At 40.5% G+C, this 23,614-nt stretch overlaps 1 protein-coding gene across 6 annotated transcripts in view; it reads right to left on the reverse strand.

Moving 5' to 3' along the window:
• LOC138740600 (mitogen-activated protein kinase kinase kinase kinase 4) overlaps positions 1-23,614 on the reverse strand; it is a 270,004-nt gene that overhangs the window by 167,146 nt on the left and 79,244 nt on the right. For all 6 annotated transcript variants that reach the window (XM_069893467.1, XM_069893469.1, XM_069893466.1 and 3 more), the window contains exons 4-5: positions 7,007-7,132; positions 415-525 (exon numbers count right to left, since the gene is read on the reverse strand). In XM_069893467.1, the coding sequence (XP_069749568.1) occupies positions 415-525; positions 7,007-7,132 (237 nt within the window). The remainder of the gene's footprint in view (positions 1-414; positions 526-7,006; positions 7,133-23,614) is intronic.

Below are 23,614 nucleotides of genomic sequence, written 5' to 3' on the forward strand. Positions count from 1 at the left end.
CTGTGAAGACAGATCTGAATGAAAGGAGGTAGAGGGAAAAAGAAAGCGAGAGAGACAGAGCTAGAGGAAAGAATAAATAGGGATAGATAGGGAGGGGTGGCGGGAAACCAAACGTCAAAGGTCACAAGTCATGAATCAGAGGTACCAAATCTCAGGTGCCTGCCTACAATTTGATTAAGGTCTGAAGCCCCAAATTTTGGCTATGTATCTTTATCTTTGCTCTATAAAGGGCACTGTTTGACCTGCAGAGTCCCCCAGCTTTGTGTTTTTTTTTTCATGCACCAGTAAGGAACGCCTCATGAGACACACTGGTAAAATTCATAGGTGTATCCAGTACCCACAAAAGGCCTGAATGAACCATCACTGAAGGAGGAGCTTGACGCAACGTGATTTCCAGTTCCTGCTCCAACTTACCCGCAGAACCTCCCGACAGATGTATGCTATCCAATCTTCCTTCAGGCTGTTGCCTTTTGTTTTCTTGACCAAGTCAGTGACAGAGCCTGCTCCACAGAATTCCATGACTAACTGTAATTAGAAAGTAAAAGTGGGAAGAAACAGTGAGCTTCAATTGTACAGCGAGATGTCAATCGGACAGATTTTCCTCCCCCATCCAAACGTTGTACATGGTTAGTTGGTGAATTGGTCTCATGGGTGTATTTGGATGGGAAGGGTTTTTGGTATTTTATAGCTCCAATTTTAACAATTAAATTACAACCTTGTAGAATTTGCAGCACAGGTAGACTCATCATCGATCTGGAACCTCTAACCTCTCCCCAATAGTTTCCTTAAATCATCATTATTACCTTTGTTCATCAGTGCCTATATTTTGTTATCCCTCCATCAGTTGTCACCAGCTTCATCCCCTATGATCCGTCTTTTTGCTCCTGACACCCGTCCACTGCCCTTTCTCCTCTTGCCTCTCTCTCTTTGTCTGGCACCAACCAATCAATTATCCCAACTCTTCATCTCGCCCTCACAATCTGTCAATCATCCTTCAGCTCTTCCTGATTCACCAATCTCCTACTAACAGCTATCTAACATCTCCCACCCTATATGGGGCATCTCCCCTCTGCACTTTCAGTCTTGATGAAGGGCTCTATTTTCAAACATCGACGATTTTTTTTTTTTAACTTCCACTGATGGAGTTTCTTCATCAGATTGTTTTCTTTTGCTCCAATTCCAGCATCGGAAGTCTTTTGCTGTCTCCAGAAGAACCTCCATTATTCCCAACTCTATTCTTCCATTCCATTGGTCTTCAATGAGTGAACCAGCTACTCTTTAAATACAGTCCTATTCATCTCAACTCACAACTGATACCACTTTTCAACAGCACACTGAGAAACACACTTTACCTGAACATTGTATTGAGTATCTTAGCAATTAAGATTCATAGTTTTTGACCTCCTCACAATTAATGACATGTTTTCCCTGTGACTGCATGGGTATGTCTCATGTGCCCCACTTTCCTACAACATTCTAATGATAATGTGTGAATTAGTTGGTGAATTGCCCCCAATCTGAGGGTGAGTGGTAGAAACTGGGAGAAGAAGAGTTGACTGTGGGGAGAGCAAATTAGGTTGAGGTAGGTTTGGTGAGGTGGGTCTTTAATGGCTGGTCCACACATGGTGAGCTGAAGGTTATGTTCCCATGCTGTTACCTTCAGTGATACAATGGCTATAATCAGTCCAAGAGGGTCTCTTTTGTGACTTTGATTGGACTGTCATTGAACTAATGGAGGGACAAGTTTGGTAATCAAACAAGGAAAGACAAATCAGTGACTTTGAAGAGCTCCCTCACATTCTCTTGCAGCCCTAAAATGAGCAAAGTCTTAAACTTGGTCTTGCTGTGGGCATAGCTAGTGTGTTAATGACTATGTAGGCATTTGCTAAAAGACAACACAACTATTCAAGATTTTCCAGCTCCCTCATGTGATCCAGCCAGCCACAGAAACATGATATCCCTTTAAGAAGTTCAGTGAAGAACTATGTCTGCATCTGTAAAAAGGCCTTGTCACCATGTAATTTTTGGACAAGCCCAGTTCCTGAGAAAGTTGGGACTATCAAAAAGGAAAGCAATTTTTTTTTTTCGAGTGCCAACGAGCCTGCAAAGAAAATCTGTTTAACAGAAGGCAAGATGATTGCAGAGTGGTATACTTTTGCAAAGTAGTTCTTATGAAGGAGATCTGATCTGATATTTTGAAAAACTGAAACCAATTCTCCCCGAACCGCTGTAATTGTTGTTGCAAACCATGCAACTGTGATTTAGATAAAGCCATTTATATCGACCACGTCAATAAAATAAAGGATGCAGGTCGCAAGGCATCAAGGACAATAATGGAGCTTAAGGAGTTGTATCTATAAAGTTCTTATGTTTCCTCGTTTTCAGAACAATGGGGAAAATATTGATCCTTTCAGCTCACTAACAAATGAAAAAAATGGCCACATCTGAGCCTGAAAAGTAAAGCAGGTTGCACTACAAAAAGGGATTTTGCGGAAGAAATGTGCCATTTAACCGCTGAGTGTAAATAGTTCTTGATTGCTGGATGGCTGAATGAAAATAAGGTCTAATTTTTTTTTTAGCCACCTCACAGAAATTTCCTTCATTGCTCTGATGACATTCATACACCAAATTCCAGGGCAGTGAACCAGAACTACATTTTGAAAGCTGTTTATTTATTCTTTAAAACCTCAGAGACAGAGTCAAATGGCCACAATTCAGGGATGCAAGGCGCTGTAGCTGTAGAAATGGGTTAAAGAAATGGTCAGAAGTAAATCATGAAAGCCTGTAGACACCATGGTTCGAAGTTAAAACACAATGCTAGAGAAACTCAGCTGGTCAGTGTCCTTTATAGAGCAAAGATAAAAATACATGGCCGATGCTTTGGGCTTGAGCCCTTCATCAAAGTATGGAAAAATGTCGGCAAGCATCTGAACAAAAATAAAAGGAAGAGGACCACACCTTCCACTTTACCCTTTTATTTGGATGCCCGCTAATAATTTTCCATACCTTGATGAAGCGCTCGAGCCCAAAACATCAGTCATGTATTTTTTAACCTTGCTAATATTAGGGACATTGTTTGACCAGCTGAGTTTCTCCAGCATTTTGTTTTTACTTGAAGGGATGGTCAAATGTTCCAAGACTTGGAGGCTGGTGGGGACGGGAAGGGGTAGAATTAATGGAGGTAAACAAGAGAGTCTGTGGATCCAGGGGGCTGGTGCAGTACACACAAGTGCCAGAGAAACTCAGCAGGTCATGCGACATCCACGGATGATGTTTTGGGCATGTGCCCTTCATCAAGAATGTCAAAAGTCAGACGGACATCTGAATTAAAAAGGAAGGAGTGGGAAGAGAAGGAGCAGAGGCTAACAGGTAAGAGGTGGATGTCAGTTGGAGGGTAGAAGATAAAGTACTTCAAAGTAATAGGGAGTAAAGGACTGAGGACTAAGAATGATAGCTCTTTTTTTGGAAGGGAAGGGGCTGGAAAGCTGGAGGAAGGGAGACAGAAGGATAATGGGGAAGGGGGTTAACAGAAATTGGAAAAGTTGATATATAGATGCCATCTAGTTGGAGATTGCTGAAACGGTGTTATTCCTTCAACTTGCAGGTGGCCTCGGCAATACATGAGGCCTTGGACAGACATTTGGCAATGGAAATGAACTGGTTGGCCACTGGCAGCTCCTTGCTGTTGCAGCGGAGAGAGAGAAGGAGCTCAACAAAGCTATATCCCAGTTTGTGCTCAATCTTCCCTATGTAGTGGAGCCCTTGGTAGAATTGATGGTGCAGTGATGGGAAGAAAGAGTGAAGGATGACAAATGTAAGGTTTGTGTTTATTTTGGAATAGTCTCAAAGTTGTAATTTCTCCTGTAAGGTAACTATTACTTGTCAGGCCTGGAATTGGCATCAATAATCCAAAATTGATGTGGGAAGAGTGAAACTATATTTCCACAGATAATTTATGTGATAATAGATATAAAGTAATTAAAAGCAATACAGACAAATGCATTATTGCAATCTTCAGATTCATGGTACTAATTGAACATTTAAAAGTTTTATTACATCAAAAGTGACATCTCCTCAACTAGGACCACATGGAAATCGGATAATATATTAACATGAACAAGCTAACTCATGGAAAATGGCGAGTGGGGACAACTGGATTACTGTATTCGGAAACTGTGGCAACTTCTACAGATGTGCAATGGAAAGCATCACAGCCTAGTATAGGGGCACCAATACCTCTGAGCAAAAAGCTCTGCAAAAGGTAGTGGACACAGCTCAGTAGGTCACAGGCAAAACTCTCCCCACCACTGAGAAAATCTACTTTAAACACCGCCACCACCACTGTAGAGCAGCAGCAATCATCAAGGATCCACGCCGCCCAGCGTGCACCCTGTTCTCGTTGCTACCAATGAGGAAAGAGGTGCAGGTGCCACAAAACTCACCCCACCAGGAACAGTGGCTACCCATCAACCATCAGACTCCTAACCAACACTCAATCAGAGACTCATTTTAGGACTCTTACTTTGCATCATATTTATTACTGAATATTTATTTTTTTTTTCTGTCTTTTGTATACACCTCTTTCTTTTTGAGTACAGTTTACAGTTAGAAATTCTGCCTGGGCCACAGGAAAAAAAAATCTCAGGGCTGTATATGATGTCATACATCTACTCCGACAAAAATTTGAACTTTAAAACTAGATGGTCTCCACAGGGATCAGTGTTAGTTCTCAAAGCTTTATATCGAAATTTGTAGTTAGTAGGGGAGGGATTGTATTTGCTCATGTCCTTGAATAAAGGTGTGCACAAATTTATGGCAGAGCTAGAGGGCTATCATTTTAATTCACTGTCCCACTCCTTAGTCACTTATTTTGACCTACATTGTTTCCATTTTTCTCATGAGGGCTATTCAGCCCATCAAGTCTTTGCCAGTTAGCAGTGCATTCTCATCAGACCCATTATCCCATTTGTTACCCTGCAACTTGTTCATTCTCTCACGCCCATTAACTTCCCCAATTCTCCTGCCACCTACCTACACTAGAGGGAATTTACAACAGCCAATTGATCTCCCGGTATGCCCTCAGAGTATGGAAGGGAAGCAGAGCAATGGCAAAAGCTCAAGCGGGCATGGGCTAAAGATGCCAACAAGGTACCACTGTTAGCTTGGTGGTTACCACAGCGCTAGTGACCTGAGTTTGAATCCGGCATTGCCTGTAAGGAGTTTATATGTTCTCCCCTTGTCTCCTCCCACATTTAGGTGGCACAGGCTTGTGGGCTGGAAGGGCACATTACTATGCAATATCTCCAAATTAAAAATTAAATCATGCCCAATATAAGATCAATAAACTACATCTCATCTTCATTCTGGTAGGTTCAGAGACGATATTGAATTTCAAAATTGCAAGTAACCAACTTTTCTTTCCCCTCTTCATGGAGGTTTCAGGCTATTTCAGTTCCAGTTTGGTACCTTGTTTCATTTTGAGCAGTGATCTTCAAACTTTTTTTTTCTGCTCACATACAACCTTAAGTGCCATAGGTGGTCTGTGATTAGTAAGGGATTACATAAGGTGGTACGTGAGTGGGGGAAAACAAGTTTGAAGACCTCTGTTGTAAGTATACCTAATTGATTCGTGATGTATGCGGTTTCATAACTCCACCGGAAATGGGCCAATGACAATTTTTCTCAATCAAAATATTTCAGTAACAGTTGGGTCTAGAGCAGTGGTTTTCAACCTTTTTCTTTTCACTTACATACCACCTTAAGTAATCCCTATGCCATAGAATGATAGAGGCCAATTTGACCAGGCTGACCAAGTTGACCATCTAGGCTAGTCCCATTTATCTCCATTTGGCCCATATCCTTCTCAATCATTCCAAACCAAATATCTATCGAAATGTCCTTTGAATGTCAAATTTGTATGTGCTGCTACTGCTTCCTCTGTGAGCTTCTTCACGATAATGGAGTGAGGGTGAGTGATGATTGTGAACAGAAGAGTCCTTTCTTCTGTTTCTCCCGCAATTATGGAAGATCCTGCAAGTCCAGTCTCTGCAGAGCAGGTGGCTTTGTGGAGAGGGAGGAACCTGCAGATGCAGCGATGATTGAATGTTTTTGAAAAAAGTGACTGAAAAATAAAGTAAAATTCTTAACTGAATTAACAGCTTGTTCTGAACTTGACCAAGCCTCACATCAGTGGTAGGGAAACTATAGGAAAGGATACAGATTTGAGCACAGTTGGAAAGTCAGGATCAGATTGGGGACAGTCAACATAGCTTTGTACGTGGCAGGTCACGTCTTATCATTTTGAGGAGGTGACAAAGACAATTGATGAGGGTAGGGCAGTGGATGTGTTACACGTGAACTTGAGCAAGGTGTTTGATGGTAGGCTGATTCAGAATGTGCAGATGTATGCAATCCAGGGTGAGGTGTGAGTTTATATCCAGAATTGGCTGGCCCTTAAAACAGTGAGGGTGGTGCTGCTTTCCTGTGTGTACTGTTCTCAATTCAATATTCTTTCTGTTCTCTTTAATTTTCTCTCTCTTAAACGTAACATGCTTGTTCTCTAACCTTTTCTGCTCTGAAGGGTCCATGATCTGAACTATTAACTCCATAATATTTCCCTTGGGTGTTTCCGGCATTTTTTAAAAATATTTTCATGGCTTAGAATGTTGTTAAAAACACCATTACTTTCAACAAGGTTTAATATTCAGTGAAGAAAATGAAATTCCTATGATTCCAGCTGCAAGGACATACTGTAGTTGTGGAGATGTCAGGAATCAAAGATCACCTGTACTGAGAATCATAGAGTTCTACACCATAGGCCCTTCAGCCCAACTTGTCCATGCCGTCAAAACTATGGCCTGAAATTGGGCCATATCTTTCTATATCCTTCTAAACCTTTCCTATCCATTTACCTGGCAAAATGTCTTTTAAATGCTATAATTGTCTCCCTTTCTACCATTTTCTCTGGCAGCTTTACTGCACTGTGTTTAACCCGGAAAGCACTTACCCAGAGCTGATCTTCATGGCTCGAAGGATTTGTTCGTATGAAAGCCCCATAATATGTTGCAATATTCCTATGATGAGAATACTTCTTCAGCATATTAATCTCCAGTTTAATTTCCTCCTCTTCGTCCTATTTAATTGAAAAAAAGTGCACCAAAGTTAATTAATCTTATTCGCTGAACAGAGCAGCAATGCAACTGCAAGGCTTGAACCTCTGCGGAGCTTATACCAATTTCAACTGTGTCAAAGCACTTTTTACCCAATGAAGGATTTCTGAAGTACTGTGGGGCAGGGATGGCAATTCAGAAACTCCTTCAAATATCAGAAAAACCAATCTGTTTAGCAGTGAGAGCTGAGAGTTAAGTACAGGCCAGGAAAAATTGAACCAAGCAGGATAAACTGTAACAGCAGTCACTTCATGCAACAAGTGTAAGTGGCAACTTCCTCCATTCCCAGGACTGTATGGCATTTTGGAATGTAATGAACGTTAACTTTTTTGGTCCAAATAAATGCAGACTGTAGCAACACAATAGAAACAGCGATATGAAAGTCAAAGTTAATCACTTAAATTTTAAAGGAGTGAATGTGTTTGCATTTTAGTCATGGATATACTGATTATTCATTCATTGAAAGAATAGACTCCTGAATAACAGTCTCAATCAGAGACTCATTTAAGGACTCTTAATTTGCATATTATTTGGTACTGAATATTTATTTTCTGTATTTGCACATTTTGTTGACATTTTTTTCTTTTGTTTACATTCCTTCTTTTATATCTATTTCTTTCTTCTTGAGTACAGTTTCCAACAAGTAGAAATTCTGCCTGGCCTGCAGGTAGAAGAATCTCAGGGTTGTATGTGATGTCACATATGTACTCTGATAATAAATTTGAACATTGAACTTTGAATTTTACTTGTTTTCTTGAAGAGAGAGTAGAGCCAGAAAGGAAGGTTAAAAAAAAAATAATGTCTCAAAGCACTACCTAGTGTATACATTTCAAGATAATTTAAGGTTCTCAAATGGGCTAAAGGATAAAATGCTAACTCTGTAGAATATATTGGGTGTTTCCTGTATTCGCTGACTTTATTTCAATGTTCTAGCATTTCACACTTTTGCTTTTGAACTCATGGTGAGGTCACTTTGAGTTCCACTCAAGGTTTTAAATGAATACTTTTCTTTGTTTCCTATACTGGAGGAAGGTTGGGGGGGGGGGGGCATTGGGGAAGAATTAGTGGAATTCTTGAATAAATTGCTGCCCAAAAGGGAAGGAATTAAATCCAGCCAATCTCAACAAGGGCCACACCACATTTAAGTAAAACCCTTGCTTTCTTTTCACCTCACGTAAACAAAAATATTTTTTTTTATGCAGTTGGCAGAAGTACGGGAGAAACCAAAACTTGACTGTTTCACAGGGAAGGAGACCCAGAAAGTTTAAGCGGAGTCCTTGGGGAGGTGGGGTGGGGGGAAAGAAAGAGACGTAGCCTAAAGAAAAAGGTTGAGAATGGCTGGTCTAATGGGTCGAAAGGTGGATAAATCCCCAGGTCTTGATGAGTTGTGTCCAAAGGTCGCTCCAGGAGACCTGGGGCTTTGGCAGAAATTTTCAAATCTTTTCCAACGGTTTTGAATCTGGTTACAGAGAGAGAGAAAAAAAAATCGGCAAATGACGAGAGGTCAATGAATGTGAAGCCTTTAATCAGTAGCTACCTGTACCAGGTAGTTACAGGTTGAATTAATTATTGGGGAAAAAAATTCAGGAATAAAATTGATCTTCAGTTGGGAGAGGCAGTGATAGATCAGAGGACCTGTCTGATGAATCTTATTACATTTTTGAGGAAGTGACTTTGTCAATTAGAGCAGTATATTTGATGTAGTCACATTGTCTTCAGTAAGAAGAATCTGGCCTTTGTCGATTTGGATGTGAATGACAGAGATATGATTTGTAAGCTGATGACAGTCTTCTTAAAAGATAGTCTTCAGCTACAGAACAATACTGCTCAGTTGGGAAGAGGGGCAGAGAAATAACAGAAACAATTTAATTCTTCAAAAATTAGTTCATAATTATGGTGGATAAGTGAGAAAACCTTTCCCTATTCCAGAGGTGCCAATTGTCAGCAGTCGTAGATTTAAAGGCAAAGGATAGGAAGTTTGGAATTAATCTGAGGATTTATCTCATCCAGAGGTTGGTTAAAACTTAGAAAGCACGGCTTGAAGGTTAGGGAGAGGCAAGGACTGTCACACCATTTGAGAAGCATTTAGATAAGCACTCTCAATTTTAAATTTTACTTAAAACACCATAGAAAATTATTCTGGTCATCCATGCTCCCCAATTACACCCAGTAAAACTGCAACTATGCACGTCATGATGGGTGAGTGAAACCGGAGCACCTGGAGCACCCAGGCATACACGGGTAGAACAAACAAACTCCTTACAGACAGCATTTGATTCGAACCCGGTTTGCAGGTGCTGTAACGGCATCGCATTAACCGCAATGCTAACCAAGCTGCTTGAAATACCAAAGTGTGTAACACTATAGTTGGGGTGATGGGGGTACAAAGCAGAAACAGAAAAAACCCAGCAGGCCAGCCTGCACCTGTGGAAAGAGGAACAGTTAATATTTCATGTCTGAGTCTCTTACCATCTTATTTTCGATTTCCTGCACGTTATTTTTATTATTCTGATTTTCATTGGGATTAATCAAGATAGGATGTTGATTTCTGGCAGGGGCACAGTGAATTAAAGGAGTCTGTTTCCTTAGTGATGGTATGGTACTGGTGAAGCTTCACTTAGAGTACATAGCACAGTTTTGGAATCCTTATGGAAGAAAGGATGTGCTGGCATTGGAGAAGGCTCTGGAATGAATAGATTAGCATACGAAGAATGTTTGATGGCTCTTGGATTATAAACCATGGAGTTCAGAAGAATGAGAGGGGGGACTTCGCAGAAACATTTGAAATGTTGAATGGCCTGGACAGAATAGATGAGTGAAAGTTGCTTCCCATGATGGGGGAGTCTAGGACAAGAGGGCACACGTTCAGGACTGAACAGCACCCATTTAAAACAGAGAAGCGGAGGAATTTCTTTACCCAGAGAGGGGTGGACATCTTTAAGGTAGCTGTGGAGCCCAGGTTCTTGATTCTATTTAAGGCAGAAATTGTGAGGTATCTGAATAGTGAGGATTAAAAGGGTTCCAGGGAGCAGAGCTGAGTGGGAGAATGGATCAGGTCACGGTGGAATGGCGGAGTGAACTTCATGGGCTGAGTACCTCCAAACTCCTATATATTGACATCACTGGGGGGATGCAGACTCCACCAGGTGACATCATCAGAGGGGGTGACACAAAAATGACTAAAATTTTTGTGGAGTGCTTCAGCAGAAATTAATTTATATACATATATATATATATATATATATATATATATATATAAAAGTATCCGTGTCGTTAGTCATAACAATAAAAACATTTATCGTTACCCCAGGTATCAGTACAAGGCTAAAACTCCATGCTAATTTATTTTTTGAACCTTTTAATGCACTCCAGTCAGAACTTCCATTATTACCCAATCACAACGATGCTTCGAATCACATGCTTTCATCTGCATGCGCTACAAGCACACGCTGTTGTTTTTGTTGCTGCTGGTGTTTTTATAGTCGGTGCTAGGCTGTGTGTATGATATTTAAAGGTGCATTTTTAATTTTGCTCGTTGTTTATCTCATTACCTTTTCCATTACATTCAGTGAGATACAGAAATTACAATTTATGAATAACATTAGTCCAAAAAACATTATTCAGTGACTATATCTTGTGGTCTGACAGTATGACATACCAAAAATCAACTTCCAGAGCTTGCATGGGTGTGTCACTATCATCATAAGAACCCACCATCTACAAAAGTGGTCAGTGAACACAATCAGCTACACTTCTGGTTGAGTATAAAGATAATGCTGCACTGCTACAGACTGTCATGACGACATGGCAAGAAGCTCATTTCAATGATGTTTTTTGGGGCAACCATTGCACATTACAAGACACTTATGACAGTAAACTTTCTCCAGCATTATATACTATTAGGGATTGCTTGAATTCACTAGGGCTTAATGGTTTTACGCTTCCAAGGATTAAATGTATTCTTGGAATGAGCAAATGATCCAGAGAGCACTTACACACAAATACCTTTTAAAATAATGAATCTGCTGATATTTTTACTGAGAGATTAGCCCAAAATTTTTGATTGGATAATTACTCAATGTGCTGTTGCCCACAAGGCTGCCTGAATGTGCTGTTAGGATGGATAGCTTGTTCAAGCTGGCTTTGGAGAAAACACACACGTCTTTTACATCAGTTTACAGATGACTTCAGCTGCAGTTGCAGAGAGAGAGAGAGAGAGGCGGGGCAAAGATTCAGCAATATGAAAATCAGGACGGAGGGGCTGGAAATATGAAGCAAAAGCAGAAAACCCTAGAAACACTCAGAAGGTCAGGCAGCCTCTGTGCAAACAGAAGCAAATAAGGTTTCACACTGATGACCGTTTACTTGCTACTCTGTATTTCTCTTTATAGGGTGCTGCTGTGTGTTCCAGCATTTTCAGTTTATATTTCAGATTAAACAAGAGATCAGATTTAAAATTCTATTTGTTATTTCCAACTTGCTCAACTTCTTTGATCCTCTCTATTGCTCCAATTTCTTCCTGATCTGTGACCCACCTTGATATCTGTGTTCTTCCAATTCTATTCTCTTGCAAACACCTGATTTTATCTGCTCTGTCATTGGCACTCGTGCCATTAGGTGCAGTCATACTTATCTCTTAATCCTTTCTATCTCTCCACTGCTTCCTCGTTTCTTAAGATACCCTAACTTCTTATCGGAAGGCCACATCTTTCATTCCACAGGAACTCAGCAGGTCTCCCAATGTCCAAAGGAAGTAAAGATATCTTGCCAATGTTTCAGACCTGAGCCCCTCTTCAAGGTATGCTCAGGTCTGAAATATAATACATCTTTACCTCCTATAGATGATGTGAAACCTGAGTTCTTCAAGCATTTTGGTGTTTTTACTACAATCATGGCATCTGCAGACTTGTGTGTTTCACTTAAATCCAAAGTAGCTGTGGTGATGCAACCACTACACTGGCTGCACTCCTACCAGCCTATTGCAGGGGGCATCCACTGTACCTGCAGGTAGACAACCTGGGAGGCTGGCCCCAACATGCCGACTGCCAATCACTGGCCCCTTTGGGAGCAGTCAGACACGTACACCCAGGAGCGAACCGAGACCTGATGTGTACAAGTTTAAGCTGATTAAAGCCTGTTATACAGTCTGAGGACTTTGAGTCAGAATTATTCGCACAGGAGTGAAGCATAAAACCTAATTTGATGGGACAAATGTGCTGCATCTTGGGAAGATTCACTGTGTGATGAGTACCTTTGAAGAGCAAGTGGTTACTTTTAATGCCGATGAAACAGAAAGGAAGGAAAAAAGAAAGAAATTGAGAAAGAATGTTTCTATAGGTGCTTTTAAAAAACTTGGAATGTTCCAAAGCATTTGGCAGTCAATGAAATTCCTTTTTTAAAAACAAAGACATACAGCATGGTAACATCCGCTGGTGTCTGAAAGGAGTTTGTACATGCTTCCCATGTCTGCGTGTGTTTCATTGGCCACTCCAGTTTCCACCTGTCCTCCAAAACGCACAGGGTTGTCGGTTATTTGGGGTATTTAGCCGGTGTGGGCTCATGGGCTGGAAGGGCCTGTTACCGTGCTGTCTAAAATTTAAAAACACCAAGATAAAGATGATGAAGTGAGAAATGACTTCACCACATTAATAAAAAGCCTGATCAGTTTTTGATCAAGATGCTAGAGTGTTAAGACCACACCCTTAAGACCTTGAACGCATATCCTGTTACAAGGATGTGCAATCCTCCCACGCTAATAGGCAAACCCTTTCTCTCGCACAAACTAAGTCTCTCAATTCTTCATTTTTTTTTGTCCTAAAAATAGACTTCATTCAAAATAAATTATTTACAAATGGAAAACAGTTCAAAGTCCCTTCTCACCCTTAGTTTCTTGTCCATGAATTTCGATCACTTACACTGTTACAATCATTTCTATTTACAGCCTTACCACCACTGTAGAATCTCATCCTTTTTCCTTGCTCTGCTGTTGAGGGGCTTCTTCTTGGTCTCAAAACCTCAATGCCAATGAATGAGAGGACTCTAGACTGTGGACTTTCCCCACAGCACTCTCATGTTAGTTGCGCCAAGCCTCAGGACATCCCTCAGCCCATACTCCTGCAGCCTGGAATCAGCCAGTCTGCAGCATTCCCGGACCAACATTTTAGTATGTTGTAAGACCAATAGGTTTCAAGCAGACCAAAGAACGTCCTTCACTGAGTTGATCGTCTTCCAACAGGTTTGGATGTCTAACTGTGTGCATCCCCAGGAACAGCCTGTAGATCAGAGAGTCCTCTCACACTGTTGCTGGATGCTGGGTCAGCTGTGATGAAGGATAGGTACCTGGTAATCAGTCACCTTATCACTGAAGTGATGTTCTAGCTGAGTGAGTGCATGTTCTGTTGAGGGCATGTGCAGATAAGGTTTTAATTATTTCATTCCACAAATAAACAATAAAAAAATACATGAATCAAGATGATGTCCTTCGTCCATAGATCATTGCATGCACCCACTTCGAGGACATCTGGTCAAGAACATAATGCTGTAAAGAGTTCAGGCGGAAAGGGTGGATGGGTCTAGACATGTGAATGGTCACCCTGGCCATACCGAGGAACAGCTTGGCACATCACTCTCACCAAACACCGTTCACCCCTTCCCATTGGTTGGGCTATAAAATGGAGAACTGTGTGCAACACTGGGGTGATTAATGAAGATGTTACCAGAAATTGAGGGGAGACAAATTTGTAACAAAAGAGGCAGTGGGAAGATTTCATTGAGCTTTTATAAAATTATGAATGATCTAATTAGACTGAATAAAAAGAAGTAATTTCCTTTAGCAGAAATAAGAAGGTTTAAGTTATATGGTGCAAGAACTGGAGGGAAGACTAGGACCGTACTTTGTCACTCAGAGAGATGGGTTGTGGAACTCACTTCCTGAGTGGCTAGTGGAAGTCTAGACCCTCTACTGAAGTTAAAAGGCATCTGGGCAAACTCTTGAAGAGCTATAGTGTAAAGGGATATACACGAAGACAGGAGAATTAACTAAAGTGAATAATTTTTGATTGAATATGCACAGAGTTTGCAGGATTATGCACTCTGCATCATAAATTTCTATGAATGTTTCAATTTTCTTTCCACTGAATTCAAGTTTATTTAAAGGCCACTTCTGGGAGTCCATACATTGGAGGTTCTCTTCTGGGGCCAGCACAATGAGGTGACTGTGAAGAAGGCACACCAGTGCTTCTGCTTTCCATGGATTCTGAGATTATTTGAAATGTCCTTGAATACTCTATCAAACATTTATAGGCACTCCAAGGAAAGCACATCGACTGGTTGCATCACAGCCTGGTTTGGTAATTCAAATACCTAGGAAAGCTCCAAAAGCTTATAAACATCACCAGGTTTGTAAACTGACTCAGTTCTCTCATCCATTGAAGACATCTATGTGAAGCTCTGCCTCAAGAAGGCAGCCAACAGCATAAAGGACCCCCATCACCCTGGCTACCATCTCTTCTCACTGCTAGCTTCCGGGCAGAAGTTATTGAAGCCTGAAGACCAGCACCTCAAGGTTCAAGAACAGTTCCAACAGTGCAGACTCAATGGGCTGAGGGTGTTATTTCCATACCAAACTCTTATTAACTATGTCAGTTAACAAACTGACAACCGATGAGGCTGTGAATACTTCTGCCAGACTTGGATCCTGAGAGGGCAGAGTGGCATTTGCTACTTTCTAAAGCAAAGGTCAAGGTTCCTTTATCTGGAACAAGTTTGCAACATGTGAGCTGCTGGAAGGACTCTGTAGGCCAGAGAGCATCCATAGTTAAAAATGCTCAATCAATGTTTTGACAAATTTAGACATACAGCACGGTAACAAGATTTTTCAGTCCATGAGCCCATGCTGTCCAGTAACACCTAATTGACCTATAACCTTTGTATGTTTTGAAGGGTCAGAGGAAACGAAGATGCCGAGAGGGAATTCACATAGACTCAGGAAGAATTACAAACTTCTTAGAGACAGCACTGGATTTAAACAAGGGTCACTGGTTCTGTAAGAGCAGTGCACTAACTGCAACGTTAACCATGCCACCCCAGACGAAAGTAGGAAGAGGAGGCCTTGATTTTAGTGTTGATCTTTGGTCTTGATAAAGGGACCCAACCTGAAACATTAACTGACCACTTCTACCCATGGATGCTACCTGACCTGTTGAGCAAACAACAGTTTTCGTGTTTTTCATCTGCAATATATTGCTGGCTACCTGTAAGTGATCCCTGATCACCTTTGCAATAGCAATCATTCCCTGCCTCTCAAGCTTTCAGACACTTGGCAAAAATGATGGAATTGGACAACCCATGAGAAAATTGCAAAAAAAAAGTTTGAACTTTCATGGTTCATGCACAGAAATGAAACTGCCATACCTAGGACTTCCACTTCCTTTCTTTTAGCTTTCTACAAGGGAGCAGATGCCACTTTAGCTGTGATCAGGAAGGGGCATGCAGTTTCACTTCCATCCACACTGGTTCCTTGGGTATGCTATGTAGGGGCTTGTGTAAATGGTGGGTTAGATCTCCTTGCATAACCTCGCTCTTAGTTTATGAGAAGCTGCGAGTGCAATGTGGCAATCCTTTCAGAGAAAAAAAAACAGATCTTGTCTATGTTCAGTGCCAAAAAAAATCAGCAAACTGCTAAAATGCAGCTGTGATGCTATCTGCAGGTTGCAAGAGTGACGTTTCTTTGTTCCTTCTCGGATGTACAACAATGGAAGCTTGAGCCTTAAGTGAGGCAGTTTGGCTTGAACCCTTTGTAATTGTGTCTAAGAACCCAGACCATCTGTTATGTCTGGTGAAAACAATAATAAGCTATGTACACACGAGGGCAGATGAGGAGTCACCTTCTCTTGAATGTCACAAAGCAGCATCATGCGTCATAGACACCACATCACATGGCTGGCCCAGGACACATTTAAATCACGAGTCTTCAAATGTTTCCCACGGAGGGAAGAAAAATGGAATGGCAAGACCACAGAAAGTGCTACCAGATGTAACAGTGTCAAAATAGGAATTCTTCACACAAATATCCGAGACACACAAGAGCTGCAAATGCGACAATCCTGAAGAAGCCACGAGAAGCTGAAGGGACTCAATGGGTCAGGCAGCATCCAGGGAGAGAAAGGATTTGTCAAGGATTCAGATCAGGATCCTTGCTGGCCTTCAGTGAAACTCACACCAAAGAATTAAAAAGGATTGGCAGGAACTGGTCATTCAGTTTCTTGCACTGAATTTATCATAGATGATACACTCATAGCCTCAACATTACTTTATCATTCTCATTCACATCTCACAAGTCTTATGTTGCTCAAATGCCTGTAAACCTCTATCTTGAAGATACTCAATCTCCACAGAACTCTGGGTCACAGGAATCCAGAATCTGAAAAAAAAGATATACCCTCTCATATCTGTTTGATATTGGAGATACCTAATATGGAAACAATGCCTCTAGCTCAACGTAACTCCAGTTGGAGAAACGCAATCTCAGCATTCCCCCATTAATTCCTCAAGAATTTTGCATCTTTCAATAAAAAGAGATGCTGGAAGAACTCAGTTGATATCTCAGCATCTAAAGGAGGTAAAGATAGAGGGCGTGTGCTTGGTGGTGTGGATCCTTGATGATTGCTGCTGCTCTCCTCCACTCATGATCAGTTAGTGCAACACCATCACAGCATTAGCCTTCTGGGTCGAATCCGGCACTGTCTGTAAGCTGTTTGTACATTCTCCCTATTTCTATGCGAGTTTCCTACAGGTGCTTTGGTTTCCTCCCACCCTTAAAAATGTTGAGGGTTAATTGGTGCATCTGGGTGGCACAGGCTTGTGGGCTGGAGGGTCCCTTTTACTGTGCTGCATATCTAAATTTAAAATTAAATCCAAGCAACATCCCGATGAAACTCCTCTGTATTTTTCTCCAGCGCAACCACATTAATACTCTAGTATGGCTACCAGAGCTCCACACAATTCTCCAAGTGTGTTAAAATGGAGAGAAAGACCTTCATTCACCAATGCTGATATTCATCTACAAAACAATTGAAACTACTGAACAGTCAGTAGGGAAATCCTCTATTCCAATGTTCCCTGAAGCTAACTTGAATTGCACAGGGATAAACATTGCCTGTTTTCTGCATTGAAACTGGAAAGCCCAAAAATTCATAGAGTTTTAAACCGACAAATTTGTATCACAATACTCAAGTCATGACTGCATAGAAACAACAAAATGGGGTTTTGATGTAATCTATTTCTGGAATACATTGTAATCAAAATCTGTCTGATTCAGGAACACCTTTTTACAGATTGTTGTGAACCCCTGGCTTCCTACCAACAATCTCAATTTGACGTTCACAGAAAAACAGTTCCCACAAGAAAAGATCCAATGGAAATGTAGAGGCTCGTGGGGCTTGCCATGGGGCTAGTGAAGGTCCACAGAAGAGCGGCACTCAGACCTCATGCACTTACAAGAGCCTCCACCCTATTTGCTACAAAAGGGAAATAGGTTATATTGTTCAAGTTAAATTAATTTACCAATTAGCCAAAGCTTTGATCACAGTGAGCTTGCGGTGATTTCTTCAACATGCCATACTAAACGATTCTAAACAATAGAGCCTCCAAAATCTCAGGAACTTTTTAAAAAAAAAATTGATTGCATCAGCAACATCTCTGTTGAAATACTTGCAAGTAATGAACCTGACAGTTAAAGAGCACTAAATTTCCAGGGAAATCCCACAACTTTTTTTTGCAATTTTCTGGGACTTTCGAAGTTCAGTTTTATCCCATCTGTAATTACACTGGACAAGAGATATATTGCTTTCTCGGCACTTTTGGGGTATATTTTATGGATTTTAGACTGCTAATCACAAATCACCTTGAAGTTTTCCTATTGTGTCCCATTTTCTAGATATAACCCATCTTGTGATTTATTGTCATATTTTAAACCTACTAGTATATTGTCCACAAAGCAAGGAGTTTTGGTCAGTCCAAGCATGTCTGGGCACGGTGCTATGCAAATGTTGTCTTCAGCCTGGGCATGCTTAGTTAGGATAGATGCAGACAGGCAATAAAAGCAGCTCACATATATAGATACCATGCATTACATTGATGTAGATTGAACACATGTTGATGTACATGTTCTTTAGGTAATAGCATAGTGAGCCTACAGTACTTAACAATACCAAAAGCCTGCAGAAAAAAATCTCATTGTGGTATCGGATACCATGTATGTACTCTGACAATAAATCTGAATTCTATAGTCATCAGGCTGATTCAATACAGCAGAAACGTCTTGTCAATGTCATAAAAGCTGCCACACATTCTGTTACATGTGGTGAGTATATGCTTAATGCTAAATTCAATAAAAGTTAATTTAATTTTTCTCCAGCTTCCTACGTGATATAGCAAATCTGAAGTTATCTTTGTGTTCGATATGAAGTTGTCTTTCATAATCTCCAAGTATTTTTCAGGGAGCAAACCTTTTGGGGAAAAAAAATGTTGTCCAGTGTTACTCGAGTTCTAAAGGTTAGACAATAAAAAGTAGTTACATAAACTTCTTGTCCCATCTTTGTGAAACACAAAAGTCTGCAGGCACTGCAACTGTAGTAAAAATACAGAAATGCTGGAGGACTCAGCAGGCCTTGCAACATCCATATGCGGTATAACCAATGTTTCAAGCCTGAGCCCTTCTTCAAAGTATCAATGGCAATTATGTATCTTTACTTCTGACGGATGCTGCCAGACCTGCTAAGTTCCTCCAGTTTTTCTGCATTTGTCATAATATCTTTCTTTTGAGCCAAGTCTTAAGCATTCCCTAAAGTATACAAGCTTAGAGGGTTATTTGATTGGTTTTCAGGATGTTAAGTGAAGTTGGCAGGGTAGATGGAAACTTTTCCCATCATTTGAGGTGGATTTGGACTAGCATTCATAACCTATATATATAAAAAATCAAAGTTATGCTTTTCTAGAAAAAAATTTGAATTGTTTCTTCAGAAAACAATTGGAGTACAAATGTATTTTCCTTTCAAAATAGTAGATGTGAGCTCAATTAATAATATTAAATCTGAGATAGATTTTTGCTTACTAATGATATTGTGGAGCCAGGAGGATAGATAAAGTTAACAATCAGATGTGCAGTGCCTGTGTATTTCTTCTTCATTGCTGGAAGTATCACCTCGCCCTGCAATAACCGTGAGCAACAGAGCTTATTTTGTTGAAGGCACTCATTTGCAAAATAATTTGGGGTGCAATGATGCATTGATGACATACCATGTGATACACTGTACACTGATACACTTAATTATATATCAACATGTAAACTGGCAATGGAGACTGAATAACTTACTCCCATTCCTGCAATGAAATGAGTAAATTAGTGGTGACTTTTTCCTCAAACAATCTGGCCCAAATTGCTGAAGTCTCAAAACCACAGTGTTTACATTTAGACAAGTACCAAATGACTTCCTCATTTCATTTATCAGAAATAATTATTTAGACTTGCTCCACCCAATGATGGGAAAAGAACAATGGAAAACTTCTGCTTGCAATTGCATCAAGCTTGACCATTGAGGAAAGGGTTCTTGGCCAAGTTAGTTCCCTCATGTCAATTCTCCTAGGTAAGTTTTATTTAGAGCAATGAACAGATAAACCAAAAGTCCTCACTTGCTGATGGGAGGTGCATTCAAAGTTTTAAAAAAAAAATTTAGACATACAGCATGGTAACAGACCCTTCCAGCCCATGAGCCTGTACCACCCAAATACACCAATTGACCTTCAACCCCATACATTCTTGAAGGCTCCAGAGGGAACCCAGACACAGGAAGAACATACAAACTCCTTACAGACAGTGCTAGATTTGAACCGTTGTCACTGACACTGTGATACTGTTGCTCCAATAGCTATGTTAATCACACTGTCTTCTCCAAATCAGTTGTACAGGGTGTGATGGTGGCACAGCTGGGAGCCGCTCCCCTCATAGCTCCAGTGACCTGGGCTCAATCTTGACTTCCCATGCTGAGATTGCATGTCCTCTGTGTGACCCCATGACCTCTGAGCACTGAGGTTCCCTTGAGAGATGTGCAATGGGTGGGTGGTAGAATCTAGACCCAATTCACGGGGATGTGGGGAGGATAAAATGAGTTAAGGTAAAATGAGAGCAAAAATACACACAAAAAGGGCCTGTGTTCTTGCTACATGACAAAGAATCTTTGCTCCAAAATGCAGCAAATACCCCATTCTGACAACATATTGGATCGAGAACCTTCTTATTCTGAACATCACTTATGAGACAGAGGTAAAAGTAAACCAGTGAGGAAATTGCCAACACAATCAATACACTAGGATAAGTTATCAATATCAATACATTGGTAAGAAATTTAAGTTAGTCTTCCATATTCACCCTACATATTCCAAATACTGTACCAAGGGGTTGGAGAAAATGGAGAAAATAGACAAGATGACATCCAATCATTTCATTTTTATAAAAAGACGTGTATGTGTTGAATTTGTTTTCCCTTGTGGAAGTGTTCAGAACAGGGAGTCATTATATAAAAATAAGGGGTTGCATTGACAGATTTGAGGCATGTCTACCTTTTCTCACTAAGCCTGCTGAGTCTTGAGAACATTCTTTGTCAAGGGCAGTTGCAAGCAGAGATTTTGAATATATTTTTTTTAAAAGCAAAGATTGATAAGCAGGTAAAGAAATTGATGAAGCAAGTGATGGAAGCTCACTGAGAGGATGTGGAGGTGAAGTTGTGACTTTATTAAAGCTTGGGCAGCCATTTACTTCTCCTCCCTTATGTGTAGATGTACGCTGCAATATAAAAAAAGGTGACCCTGCCGGAGCGGCTGTAATGGCAGTGTTGCCGCCGGTGCGGACCCAGGGAGTGAAGATACCGCTCTCCTTCACAGCACCCTACCACCCAGCTCAATGTACTGTGGCTAGATTTTCTTGCTCATAGCACAAACTCAACTTGGCATAGTTTGGCTGTACAATTACAAGCACATTTTCCTTATGATTTGACAACCATTCATTATTGCTGATTATCCTTTCTGGGACAGAACAATAATTAATAAAATCGGAAACCTTATTCCTTCAGGTTTTGATTGCTCAAGTTATAAGCTGTGTTTTATATTCATTTTTCATTTCAATCCAAAATTTCCTCCTTTGCTATGCGAGGCTTGAATTGAATTACATCTTTTCCTTCATTATTTCCACTGTTTGGTCCTCAGATCATCAATTAGATAGTTTCAGTGGCCAGCAAGATATCCCAAGATTCACACTGGCCAATAAAGTGTAAAGACCTCTCAGTGCAAGTAGAGGTCAGAAACTATTATCGGCCCTGTTGCAGCAAGAGCGGACGGAGTCTTTGGGAACGTTTGCTGCTCTTTCTGCTCAGGAGAATTTCAGACAGCCTTCTCGCTGCAACTCAAATAGGGCACAGTGCCTCCAGTGGATTCCTGAACAAGGAGGCATTGATGCTCAACTTGCTGCAGCAAGCTCCAATGTCGTCATGATGGTCACAGCATGGATTTCATAATTACCAAGACTGTCAGCTGATGGTGTGAAACTTAACTGTCAGCTGTAATAGGCTTTGAACTTGTTCAAAAGAAAGTCCAAAACTTTGGAAATTCCAATCTTGATTGATTGTAATCAATTAAATTTAAACCTAGAATGGAAGAGGTGGCTCTTCGGTCTATCGACTCTACCCTGACCATCATCCACCCACTTGCAGCAATCCTACGTTAATTCAATTTTTATGATCTCCACTTCTTTATCAATACCCTGTAGATTTGACCACTCACATTCACACTTGAAACAATTTATAACTAAACAGCCTTTCTGTCTTTGGGATGTGGGTAGGTAATGGAGAACAGGGAGGAAATCCATATAGTCGCAGAAATAACTCCATGCAAACTGTACAGGTTTGGGATTGCATCGAGGCGATGGCTGCAGTGAGGCTGCACTCGCTGTCCCACTGTGTCACTTACAGTCAAATGGCTTGGATGGCTTTAAGAAAAATAAATGCAACAGGAGACAGATGGGGAAGGATGAAGAAAGGGGTGAGGGGGGGGGGGGGGGGGGGATAAAGCCGAGGTCTTTCAGCAGAGGGTTGGAGAGTTGGAAAGGAAGTGTGCACTGTGGGTCTAAAACAAGACAATCTGGTGGATTCTTTTTAATGGCTTGTTGCCAATCGTACAGGAAGCCATCTGTAACGTTTCAGGTCAGTGACTTCTATTTTAATAGAAGAATGTTGCCCTGAAGCATTAATGCTTATGCCTTGAGGCTGAACAACACTTTCTGCTGGCATATTTGCCGAGTGCTATGTACAGTGTTATCCTTGCACTTCCCACAATAAAAATGTGCACAATTGAGCAAAGTATCATCTCTTTTTCTGCCTTGGCATAGAGTGGTAACTTAATTTCTACTACTGTTTTTGGTGCATCTTAGGTACCTGCGTGGCTGCAGCAAGAATGAACGAGGTTCAGTACATCTGTTCACAGTACTTCAGTGTATGATAATAATCTTTCATCTCATTATCCGTCGCCCAATGGCACTTTTTTTTATTTTTCACACTATAAACCATACTGACCAAAATACATACAGACATTTTCTCTTGAATATATAGTGTCATTTTCTCCCCTTTTCCCCCCTCCCTTCCCTCCCTCTCCCCTCATCCCATTTATTCAAATGGGATCTATAAGATACATTAAATCCGTTAAACAATATCGTCATTTAATAAAATAAACAAGAAATTTTTATCTTTTACTTTTATATACTGAGTCAGTTCATTTCGTTGTCTTCTCCTTCTGTCATTTTAGGTGGTGGAGGTCCATGGTAGGATTTCTCTGTTGTATTTCATGTATGGTTCCCATATTTGTTCGAATATTGTGATGTTATTTCTTAAATTATATGTTATTTTTTCTAATGGAATACATTTATTTATTTCTATGTACCATTGTTGTATTCTCAAGTTGTCTTCTAATTTCCAGGTGACATAATAGATTTTTTTGCTACAGCTAGGGCTATCATAACAAATCTTTTTTTGTGCTTCATCCAAATCGAGTCCAAATTCTTTATTTCTTATATTACTTAGAAGGAAGATCTCTGGGTTTTTTGGTATATTGCTTTTTGTGATTTTATTTAATATCTGATTTAGATCTTCCCAAAATTTTTTCACTTTCTCACATGTCCAAATTGCATGTATTGTTGTTCCCATTTCCTTTTTACAGCAAAAACATCTGTCTGATACTATTGGGTCCCATTTAATTAACTTTTGGGGTGTGATGTATAGCCTGTGTAACCAATTATATTGTATCACGCGTAACCTCGTGTTTATTGTATTTCTCATAGTTCCGGAGCATAGCTTTTCCTATGTTTTATTCTTTATCTTTATGTTTAGATCTTGTTCCCATTT

The sequence above is a fragment of the Narcine bancroftii genome, chromosome 8 (assembly GCF_036971445.1).
Source record: "Narcine bancroftii isolate sNarBan1 chromosome 8, sNarBan1.hap1, whole genome shotgun sequence".
Lineage (NCBI taxonomy): Eukaryota > Metazoa > Chordata > Chondrichthyes > Torpediniformes > Narcinidae > Narcine > Narcine bancroftii.